The sequence below is a fragment of the Mycetomoellerius zeteki genome, unplaced genomic scaffold (assembly GCF_001594055.1).
Source record: "Mycetomoellerius zeteki isolate Tzet28-1 unplaced genomic scaffold, Tzet1.0 scaffold31, whole genome shotgun sequence".
Taxonomy (NCBI): Eukaryota; Metazoa; Arthropoda; class Insecta; order Hymenoptera; family Formicidae; genus Mycetomoellerius; species Mycetomoellerius zeteki.
The window spans coordinates 4,421,183-4,434,253 of record NW_017257294.1 but is presented as its reverse complement, the minus strand read 5'-3'; the positions used below and the strand labels follow the sequence as shown (position 1 = coordinate 4,434,253).

Below are 13,071 nucleotides of genomic sequence, written 5' to 3'. Positions count from 1 at the left end.
TTAATTTTAATTATCTGATCCCGTTATCTATTTCCTTATTTTAAGTTACGCGAGTATCAACATGCGTTATATTAATAATTTTTTTAATAATTGTAAAAAGCGGACGGAAAAATTTTTTTAACGAATTATTTTGTAATTATCTGTCACATTGAGAATGACCCGATAAGGGGTCGAAACTGTTTGTGTTTATTATTTAAAGATTAAATTTAATCAGTTAGAAAATAAAGAATTATGGACTCTCAGTTTTACAAACAAAACAATAAATGATTGGGCTAATGAGAATCGAAATGCAGTTGTCCGTGCGTAACTATAAATTTATATTTAAATTAAAATGTATAAACGAACATTTCGGCTTCGCTTTGAGTTAGCAACGAACATCCAGCTTGGCTCGTAGTTCTTTTATTGTTTATCTATTTTAATTTTAATTATTTGAGTCCGTTATCTATTTCCTTATATAAAAAAATATCATGACAAAAATATCATATATATCCTGAGAACAGAGCACGAGAATTTAAAGAACTTATACATACAATAGTACGTAAAGTCATTTGTCATTTGTCTCTTTTTATCATATTTATGATTAACAATCGCTGAGTCATAATCAATTATGCTCACAGAAACAGCCATCCTTTGAATTTTTCAAAATCCAATCCATATATTGTGTAACTCTTGTATATACACCTGGATAACCAGGTCTTGCGCATCCATTACCCCAAGACACCACACCGATGAGTTCGTATTTTTTATCTTCTCGTTCTGTTATTAGAGGCCCACCACTATCTCCCTGTAATACAAAAGATTTCTTATTATTTGCACCCAATCCAGTAATATTCAGTATGTAATAAAATAAGCTATTTTAAGTTATAGTTATATGCACTGCACATATTAATATTTAATATTAATATTTAATATGTATTACACTAATATACGTATATTGTAAGACACGTTTTACAATGAATGTTTTTCAAAATTCTTTTATTTATTGTTACAATTTTCTGTTTTTAATTTACATATATACAAATAAGTAAATATTACCTGACATGAGTCTTTTTGTCCTTCAAGATAACCTGCGCATAGCATATTTTCTGAAATCATTCGGGCACTGTAGCTGGTATTGCGACAAGCCTGAAGACTCATGACTGGAACTTCTACTTCCTGGAGAAGGCAGGAAGGTTTGCCATCCTCTTTCAATGTACCCCAACCTGACACAATTGCTTTTGCTTCTACATATTCGTTATCTAAAAAATAATTCTGCATTACGCATTATAACAAATAATTACTTAAAGCGACTAATTGCAATAATAATTTTATTATATAGAATTTAATTACATAGAAAGAATTAGTAAAACATTGTTTTCATCATTTCTTAAAAATAATTTTGTTCAAATTTAAATATACATATTTAATGATATCACGACGTATCAACATAAATCTGATGAAAAGAATTTCAGTAGTAATCAACTTTCTACTAAAAAAAATAAAAAAAGCGAAAATCACTAAAAGAAAGTTAAGAAGTTTTCGAGTACAAATATATTATATGTACATTATTAATGCAAATACATTTTAATACCGGTAAACAGGGCAGGTAAGTGTACCATGTCATGCTGCGTTAACAAATTCAGAAAAGATGATTGCGTGCATTCGAAATGCAAATTCAAGTCCTCAATTTCAGAGAAATCTTCATTATTACGCAGTTATTTGTGCGACGCGACAGTACATTTCAATTGAGAGTAGGTACCCGTATATTGACTAATTTATGACTTCTCTATTGCATAATCGTCGCATAATAAACATGACTGCTAGTCACAGATCTTAATATATTCAATATTATGCTCGCATTGTTTTACAAAAATGCACTGACCAAAATTAATCGTGAATATACTATTGTAACATTGTCTGAACATGAAATTGTAATACACCTTGAAAGTAGATATCGATAATGCATTCGACATATTAGATTAAAATTATACAATAACTGCGTGTCTTGAATAAAAAAACTTATTATCACAATTTATCTGTCAAACGTAGAAAATTAATAAAACATATCATGGTACATCAAGAAGAAATTTCAATATATTGTCATTATTATTATTATAATTAATTTTTACAATATATGTGTTATTATCATTTTAATTATGATAAAAATTGTACATTTAATATTATTCTTATTATTATTTATTGTGTCTTTGAAAGAGAAAGTAAATACACTCGCATAATAATAATCTATACAGGGTGTTTCCAAATTAAATGGCAAAACTTCGAGAGCGTGTAGAGGAGTAAAAAACTAAGAAAAAAAGTCCTATAGACATATGCTCCTTTTTGCTTTGTTTCGCAGGAAATCACGAAAAAAGAAAAAAATATATTTAATTTATTATTTTAATTATTTTATTTATAAACTTTTTAATGAAGATTTTGTTCGAAATGTGCACCTCTTGCAGCAATACAAGCATTGCATCTGTCAAACACGGCTCTTGTAGCAGCCAGGCCTTTAAAGCATTACCGTTGCAGAAACCGTATACAAAAACCATATCAGCATATTCACTATTAGAATACGTACGCGGCATATTGCAAAAGACAAAATTCATCTACTATTAAAGGCTTTCAAAGAGCGACTGACAAATTCATAACAGAAAGTGGAAAATGTAATCAAATATGTCGGTGCTAGATATTTTTATAAACATATTTTCATCAGATTATTATTATTATCATCTCATTATACTTTCATAAAAAAAAGAAAAGTGCACTTACCTAACATTGTCGGTAAACATATCGGCCGTATTGTATCGCTCAATGGCACTCTTTCATTAAGACGAAGCAATGCGATATCATTTTCAAAATTCAGGAAGCTGAAGTCACCAGTCATAACGCGCACTACATATCTGGTTTCCGGTGATTTCTCGATACATCTGTCGTGCTCCCCGAAAGTAACTTTGATCATGAACCACATGAATCTGAAAATAAAACTAGAAGAACTGATCACATTCGCCTGGCAAATAAGTTTGCAATGGAGTAACTTTAAATAAAATATAAATGAACTCTACAAAAAATATCTTCCAATTTAATATATTATATTTAATAATAATTCAATTTCTTTGTATATTGACTCGATCATGTGTTTTAGAATTTCTGTATTAGTAATATGAAATTTCAATTATATTTTAATCGATTCTTTAAAAAAGTTGTTACATTACTAATATTTGTAATTCTATGTGCATAATTTACAAATAATTTGTAAATTATGTTATTAAAGAAAAATGTGTATCGAAGATAATGTATTCAATAAATTATATTAATTGAGCAAAAGACAATTCAAAATCTTACTTTTAATTATTAATTTCTTATTTTCATATTTATTGTATATTGAATGAGTAAACTTTTTAAACAATGTTTAAATAATGTTTCTGTTTATATGTATAATAATTTATGCTATTCACTTTGTTAAGATAAATATATGTGAACAAGTTTAAGATGACAGATTTTTCACATTGCTCTATTTACAGGTAACTAAAAGTTATAATCGTCAATACCAAGATAATTTATCCATCCTTCATGTCAACATAGAGGAGCTAACGGAACTAAAAGTTTTCCTTGTAGCATGACATTAATCAAGGATGCAAATATGAAGTTTGACCCGTTTGCGTGTTGATTAGATGATGCTAACAGTACGATTAGTAGTTATTTTATACAGTTATTTTGAGGCTTGTTTTCACAATATATAGTTACCTTAAAATTAAAGGTTACCAAGAGATTCATCAATGAAATTCATTCATTAATTTCTTGGTAACCCTTTAGGTAACCATATATTGTGAAAACAGATCTAATTTATAGAAATATTTTGAGTATTCATTTCCAATTTTATTTATAGCAATAAAACAAATTAGATGTACCTTTTGTTAAGATTTGTGATTATTATTATTACTGATTACTTCTTTTGGCTAAATTTTTTATTTCTGTTACATTATTAATGAAATCTGCTAAAGTTGCAGATATGTTTTAGTAAAAAAAGTAATATATTAACAAAAATTTTTATAAAAAATTTGAAAATAAAAGTTAGAATTAAGATCCAATTTTAATATTAACATCAATTCTGATTCTACTAGATGCACAATATTTATAAATCATACCTACCCCTTCACGCAATGTGCGGCCGTGACAACGTAGCGATCGTTTATAAGTGTAGCACCACAGTAAAATTTGTTTAGGTACGATAATCTAGCCATCCATGGAAACTCATTCATACTTGTCGTTTGACCTCCAACTATACGACTTTCTTCATTCCGTAATCCACAACCTAGATTGTAACGATCGAGGTATATTAAATTTTTTCTATGCTGTTTTTCACAACATTGTATTTAATAAAAGTAAAACTTAACAAGAAATGGATATTGAATTACGCACTACAGTAGCAGGGCGCAGGTGATTCAGTAGAGTAAGGTGGCTTATTACCAAAAACTCCAAAGAAATTCTTTATCTTCTCATCAAACATTTTGGCCTAAAATTAAAATAATTATATTAATTAACGATCTATGTGCTTTCCATACAGCACAGGCATTTAAAGGACATTCTGAAGACGTCGAGAAAATGTCCCTACGTTCCCAGGATGTCTGAAGTACTGTATAGAAATTTATTGTTATATTATATTTATATATCAAAATTATTATAAAAAAAAATTAATTAATAATTTTATTTGATTTGTAAATTTTAAATATAAATAGATAGGCATAAGATGCATAACTATTTTATTATAACAGATTATTCTTATAAAAAAAGATAAATAAAAATAAATTTAAATTTGAAAATGCATTATTATAACTTTGAGAAAAGTTATTCTTGTAATTTTTTTGTCGCGTACAATTTTCTTTTACTTTGATAAGTTGTTAAAACGATTTAAATTATATGTTTATATTTTGTTAAATATACCTCTTAATAGTAATTGTTTTGTCAATAACTTCTAAATTGACACCTAAATTTACTCTACTTTTGTGTTTTATATTAAAATTAAATATACTAAAATTAAAATTACGTTATAAGAACTAAAAAATTCAAACATACATCTCAAAAAATATTTTAATGATTTTTTAAGAAACATATACACATAGCAGTATACCATGTAAAGAAATCAATTGTATAAATGCAATTCTTACCTGACACTTTTTTGTTGCCAAAAACAAAATGAATAATAAAATTAAGAAACACAAAGGCTTCATATTCTGCGACTTGATTAAGTAACTTATTGCACCGATAATTATGCACTTACAACTTTAATTAGGTTTTTGTAGATATATGAGTGAAAGAGTTGCCACACGGGCACCGTCAAGAACGAGTCATGGACATGTCCCTGACTGAGAACGACTATCACTGGCGTCCTACGCCGACTGGAGGACTGAGAGGTCGAAGAAGTAATTGCTATTCCGGAAGGGAAGGCGGGCACAGCCAGCCGGCCGGTACCTGACCAGTTCACGTTCATGTTCAGGGTCGAATCACGGATGACTGTTATTGACCGTCATCAGGGCCACGACGAGAAATTATTATACCCATTACGCAGAGTTGTTTCGATATTGTTATTTGCATCTACATAAATTTTTGTATCAATAAAAATGCAAAAATAATATCTTTCCATTTTTATTTGGTGTTAGCGCTTGAAATAGTTCATTAATTATTTTATAAGATAACTTAGAAAGATAACATAGAAAAGTAGTAACGTTACTTTTACTTTCAATTATCTCGTTAATCTTTAGGTATATTGGTAAAAGAACGTTTTGTAAAACATTTGTGATAAGGAAAAGTTAATATTAAAACATTTATATTAATTATATATACAAAAGCTCTTTTTTTTCAAGAATTTTTAGTAGATTTTTTAGTAGATAGTATGTTCAGAAAGAATATATTAAAATAAGAATGTATAATACATTCTATAAATAACTTCTTAAAAAAATTACTTTTATTTAAATTTAATTGAAGCATCTTTATAATTTCACAATGCGTTCTAACATATTATCGTGCGAATGCATAATGAAATAAAAGAAAGTACAGAAAGAGAACGTTATACACAAGTACTCGTTTTATTATATGCGCATACATATTTGGTGCATCATCTGGCACTGTTTGGCAGGCACATTTTACGAACAATTTGTATTAATGAATATCTCGTCGACCAGTTTTGGAAGAAGAAAAGTAGTCTTGTTAGTATATCCATTAAATCTTGTAATTTTTATTTTCGATGAGAATTTATAATAAAGTTTTTCTGATTGCTATCGCATTAATATAATATTATTTCTTCGAACTAGCTTCGGTTGAGGGATCAGGTTTAGCAACTTTGTCATCGTTATTATTAACTATCTATTTATATTTCTACGAAGAATATAAAAATTTAATTTTAGGAAGAGTGTAGTATCATACGTTTCGTGTTCTCTTTCTTTATTACTAATATTATAAAATTATGTATTGTCATATTGTTAGTCATGCTGAGACAAAAACAATACGTCTATTATATTGTAATCTTAAGAATTATATATGTATTATATTCTAATTTTATTCTAATTTTAAGAATAAAGTGACATATGTATATGTTAAGATTTATTTAGTGTCATACATACAGGTACAATGTAATAATAAATAACAATTAAATAACAATTATATTAGAAACTAAATTTTATAAAGCATAATATAGATAAGATTTTTTTTTATTCATATACAATTTTAATTATTTTTATATAATAACAAAATATGCAACGATTGTTTTAAGTACATTTTGTATTTGTTAACACATTCTTAGTATTTTGCAAGTTTACACATATTATTTTATAATACACATGCATACATACGTATTATGTACACGTAACAGGCAATATCAGTAATTTGGATTAACATAAATTACACTATCTTCTATTATGTACAAATTACTAGTTGCGCATACAAAGATACATTGCACGTGAAGTGCATTTAGATGAGTCAACTTTAGCCCGGTTTGACAGTGAACCGTTATTTGTTGCTAATTATTCCGGAAACGTTTGACCGCTATTCGTATGATAGAAACGCGTGAAGCGAGCTAAGCATGTGCTCTAAATCTTACTTAAATTAAATTTTCTACAAAAAATATATCCTTTACATTTATATACATGTACATAAGTAATAACTAATGAATAACAATAATGGCCTCTATACAAGGAACTATATTTGATAAGTCAGTATTTAATAAAAAATTGTACTCAGTTCCCCCAAATAAGTCATTCAAGAATAATAATATATAACGTGCTTATTGCAGTGATTAATTACAATCGTTGCATGTGAAATTTTATGTACAAGTCGGAGGTGAAAGCAGGTCCTCAAGTGACACACAGACAGCCTTCCTTCATGTTTGTATGGATCCATTTGAGATATCGAGTTACTCTCGTGTAAACTCCGGGATAACCTGGTCTACCACATCCCACACCCCAAGACACTATACCTATTAGATACATTTAACACACACATAAGTCCCACATGAACAAAAAAGTTCCAATAGTAAGATCCCAATCAGCAATGAATGATGTTAAAAATATTTTTAAAAACGTTTTTCAAATGTTTTTAAACATTTTTAAAAACGTTAAAAATAATGCGTTAAGTCATCTTTTTTTAAAGAGAAACGTTTATTTTAACGTTTAAAACAATATTTCCTTAACGTTTGAAAAATGTTTATTTTAAAATTTTAAAAAACATTTTTAAAAAACATGTTTAAGAAATATTTTTTAAAAAGTTTTTAGAAACGATAAGAATAATGGGTTTAGTCATCTTTTTTTATTTAAAAAAAAAAACATTTATTTTAACGTATGAAAGGACATTCCTTACGTTTGAAAAACATTTTACCAAAGTTTAAAACAGATCTTTACAATCAGCAAACAACGTTTTTAAAATATTTGTAAAAACATTTAAAGAAATTGTCTATTGAAAGATGTGAGAACTATAAGAAAATACTTCAATTTCCATCTTAGACCCAATTTTGGGCTTGATTTTAAGGTTATTTCATTAACATTTCATCAGAACATGGATGAGAAATCTTATATTGTTGCACCTTTTATTTTATTTTGTATGGTTTCTTACTTACAAGAAAAAAAAAAACAGTGTCCATCTAGCGATGATGTCTGATACTACTTGCAAAATATTCAATGTTAAAAAAACTTTTTTTCAAATTGTTATTACAAATGAATTATAAATGTAATATGAATATTAAATCAATATTGAATATATATAAAAAACGTTAAAAAAATATTTTTTCAAATCATTATTATAGACGAATTATTAATGTAACATAAATATTAAATAAACGTTTAATAAATATTTAAAAATCATTATTTCGAATGAATTATTATAATAAAATATATATTTGAAAATCATTTAAAAAATATTGTCTGCTGATTGAGATAATTTCTGCGGATTTTTACATTTGCGTAAATATAAATAAAGCTGTCTGAAGATATTTGCTTTACGCAACATGCTTGCTCAAATAATAAAGGAACATTAATCATTTAACGAAAATACTTTTACGAAAAACTACATAGATTGAAACAAGATTTTAAAAATTCTTAGTTTTTCATAGATGTTCGTAGTGGATGTAAAGTGGTATTGTTTGTTTGAAAAACCAAGAAATCCTTCGCTTTTTTTTTTCAAACAACATCACTCTCAATTTATGTAGTTTTTTTGTACTTTTTCGTACAAATTTTTTTTCTCTGGAAGCAGCATTTGTCATCAAATACTGTCAAAAATTATATATAATATATTATTGTAATGAAATATAAACGTTTTACCTGCTATTTCAAGCTTATCGGCTTCTTGAACAAGAAGAGGACCACCACTGTCTCCTTGACAAGAATCCTGGTTACTTCGGCCGGCGCAAATCATATTTTCGGTAATTCGATTTGCTCGATATTTCATTTTTCGACATTGCGTCAAGCTATGTATAGGGACTTGCACCTCCTGCACTTTTCCAGGCAGCATGCCTCCTTCCGAAGTACGACCCCATCCTACTACTGTCCCTTCTTTTCCAGCAGGATCGGTTCCTGCATTAACATATTAAAAATACAATATTTAATATTTTAAAACAGATCATACACACATGATTGATTCAGTTCAATGTATATGTTACCTGGTTGAGGTAAACAGATTGGTCGAATCTTTTTCGAAAATTTCACGGACTTGCGTAATTTTAATAAAGCTACGTCGTGATTGTAGGAGTTCATATCAAAATTTCTATGACGTATTACAACACTCACTGCTCTCATAACAGGAGTTCCATCAGTATTTACGTATTGATCGTAATCACCGAGTACTACTCGAATTTTCGATCGTTTTAAACTTAAAAAAAATAAAAGCATTAATTTAATTACAATAATATGTTAAATAGAATCAAAATATAAGTAAAGCACATATTCATACTTTTATAAATATTAAAGATTATGTTATATCAGAATTTCTCAGAAAAGATACTTACTCATTAACATTCATAATAATTATGACACAATGTCATTCTTAATAATTTTGTGATACTATATCTATTAACTTTATTACATTTATATTATTGTTATTATTTGCGTTTTGGTTTTATTTATTTATAAACTTATTAGATAAAGACATACTTCCGTACACAATGAGCAGCGGTAATTACATAATCGTTATTGAGCAGACTAGCACCACAGTGGAAACGACCATCATACACTAGCCTTGCAATCCAGGGATACCTATTCGGTAGCGTAGGACGTCCACCCACTATTCGATTCTCTTGATTAGCTAAACCGCATTCTGAGACCAATATCAAAATTTAAATTCTTTTAATGTTTAAAAATATTAAATTTAAATAAACAAATTATTTATTACTTCTAATAATCTTCTATAGCAAAAAAAGAATAGTAGATAACATATGTAATAATTTAATCGTAAATTATATATTAACAAATTTTAATACCTTTCAATATTTTTTAAAAGGATTTAATAAAGTAATTATGATTCGGGACAAATTTAATTTGTGAAAGACATTCTTACCACACGTGCAGTTTCTTAGCCTTTCTTCATCTGTTTCAGTATTATCAATAATATCAATACCAAATATTTCATCGAATAAAAATTTTCCGATACGAATTCGAGAATTATTCAAAGAAATTTCCTGAAAGAAATGTGTAATTAACTGGTGCCATTCAAATACGCGCTCACTTTCTATTGCAAATACAACATAAACGATGAGAGAAAGTAACCATGATCTGAATAATAGGTCAAGGCCTAAGCTGTCAAATTATCTTCAATACTAACTAAATATCTTATGAGCTAAGAGTTGCGTGCACGTAATATTTACATGAATCTTTTAATGATGTTTGACTGATTACAATCATTATCTAAAATCTAAAACATCTTTTATCTGTTTAAATTGAATAACATAACGTGGTATGCTAAGTAATGTCAGGAAATAAAAAGTTAAATAAAAGCGTTAAATTCTGAAATTAAGAGAGCATTATTTAAAATAATTTATGAATTATTATCAATTCCTATACGGCATAGATCTTCAAGGGACTTCTTAAAGACATCCATAGGAAGTCTCTATGTCCTTTAAACACCCTAAGGATGTTCCCAGAATGTTTTTTGGATAAAGTGTACTGTATGGGTCATAATAATTATATTAACAATAAAATAATTAATATTAATAATAAAAGAAGAATTGTCTTTATAATACTGTCGCCGATTACATAAGAATTCTTTAAAAAAGTTGTATTACATATTTGTTAACATTTGTAAACATTTGTTACAAAAAATTATAGTAATATAAAATTATTATATATCATGTTCTATTTAATAGTTTAAATTTTATATGAAAAGTTTCAATATTCTTTCATTTTGTTGAGAGCTAAGCTAATTTATTTTATTATCTCAATCGAATCAATATACTTACAGTAGAAGCAATTGGAGCCATTATAAGTTCTCGACGAAGTCTATAGCCTTCAATTGATACCGATATAAAAAATGTCATAATTAAGATTAAGATCGAGAGTTTGCTACTAAACACGCGTAAAGGCATTTTCCCATTTGTCATTCACGAAATACACAAATGTCGTTCTGAATCACGGATGCGTTCTTGCTTTCATCGATGTAACACCGCACACCACGTTTTTTGCTGAATTCCACGACCGACATGCATTATATTGAGTCCGTACGAACATTCGGCCACGATTTCGTTCAGCGACACCGTTCTTTTCGGGTTTTACAGAGAAGCTGTGGATTCTGGTTTCGTCAAAGATCACCGTTGCTCGTGCACGCTTTCACCATAGCTCCACAAAGAAGTTGAACTGATCGACCGAGAGCTAGCCGGTCTTTATGGTTGCGAAGAAAGTTCTTCTTTCACTGTCGCGCTACCACCATCGCATCGCCCCGATCCTATTCAGTACACGTGGCATAAACGTGGTGAATCCTCTCAATTTGGAATCATAATGTCTTTCGTTTTCGTAAGAATGGAAAGCACGTATATCAATGAAATTTCGCCGTATACAATATCACTTCATATTGTTTTTTATGTAATCTAACAATTTTTGTTTAATTTTTTTCTTTTTCTTAGTACTGCAATAATTTTGGAGTAAATTTATAAATTAAAAAATGAAGTAAAAATATAAATTAGAACATTTTTTTTCTTAAAAATTGGAAGAACGTTAGCCAAAGCAAATACACACATATGTATTTTAAAGTTTTATATTATAATCTCAATAGTTATATTCTTAGCAGTTGCTTCAGACAATATTTTCGATTCTTTAAGATACGTTCAAAGGCTTCAAATTTTTTAGCATATACAGAATTCATTGTTAAATATATCGTTCTCTAGCAAAAGTCGGACAATGACTAAGACTCTGTGTATAATGACTAAAACTGTGTATAATGTGTTGTAGAGGAAACTCCTTCTCTCTATTTACTCGTTTAAAAGTATGAAGTAACAATTTCCACAATTTAACTCTTATTAGACAGACTACACTGTAAGATGTCGACAATAATTGACAATAGCAATGATTGGTTGACTTATTATAGTTTAAAAGTATTATAATACTGATTATGTACTACATATGTAATTTTTACATTTTTTTATTAATAGTTTAATAATATTTAATAAAGTTAACTTAATAAAGTTATATCAGTCACGATTATATTAAACAGACTGTATATCATAAATAAAAACATCCTTTTTGGAGCTCTAGAACAGTTTTATCCATATAATATGTATAAATATGTCAAAATCTTAGTTGCTATATGCGATGTAAAATTTTGGATTCTTAAATTAATTGAATAAAAGCTGTTAATTTTATTAAAAATATCGAAGAATAGATTAACGTCATTGACTCAACAGCATAAATGAATAGTGAACTATATACAATTACTTATTATTGTTATAACTATATACAATTATAATTATTATTGTTATAACTATATACAATGTTTTTAAAAACATTTCAAATTAAAATTACAGAAATCATTAATCACATTTTTTTGAAAAGGTTTTAGGATGAGGAGGTAACCACTTAATGTAATCGTGGGACAGAGTCCTCGAAATCATTATAAAATTCATATGAAATCTCTATGTATTATCCGATAATTACATACGCAACCACAAAAAATCATTGTATAGTATTAAATAAAATCGTATATTTTACCAAATTATTTCATATGTAGTGAAAAAAATTATTTGTAAACAGATAAAATCATATGAAATCATGTAATCTGTGGGACAATATTTCAGCTAATGATTACCCCCTTGTTTTAGGATGCTAAAAGATCTGTAGGTTGCTAGAGCTTTATCTTACTGTGGATACGATCTGTTTTACATTTACATCCTGTAAGTATCAATTCATTCTTATTGTCTATCAAATTATGTAAGGACAAATAAAACGAGGACAAATAATGCTTATAAGTGCTATAAACGCAAAACGGAATGCATCTTATACATGGTCATCTTATACAGGGTGTTTCCAAATTAAATGGCAAAACTTCGGGAGCGTGTAGAGGAGTAAAAAACTAAGAAAAAAAGTCCTATAGACATATGCTCCTTTTTGCTTTGTTTCGCAGGAAATC

The 13,071-nt window shown here is 28.0% G+C and overlaps 1 protein-coding gene across 1 annotated transcript; it reads right to left on the bottom strand.

Annotated features, from left to right (window-relative positions):
- Positions 1 to 275: 275 nt before the first annotated feature.
- LOC108724585 (transmembrane protease serine 9) lies at positions 276 to 10,075 on the bottom strand (the record flags this gene model as incomplete). Its single annotated transcript, XM_018451020.1, has 11 exons — positions 276 to 784; positions 1,036 to 1,238; positions 2,749 to 2,963; positions 4,129 to 4,291; positions 4,399 to 4,492; positions 4,542 to 4,612; positions 7,337 to 7,447; positions 8,784 to 9,035; positions 9,122 to 9,330; positions 9,612 to 9,774; positions 10,015 to 10,075. Coding segments are annotated over 11 exons (1,725 nt in total), but the record flags the coding sequence as incomplete, so codon positions are not given.
- Between the last annotated feature and the right edge of the window lie 2,996 nt (positions 10,076 to 13,071).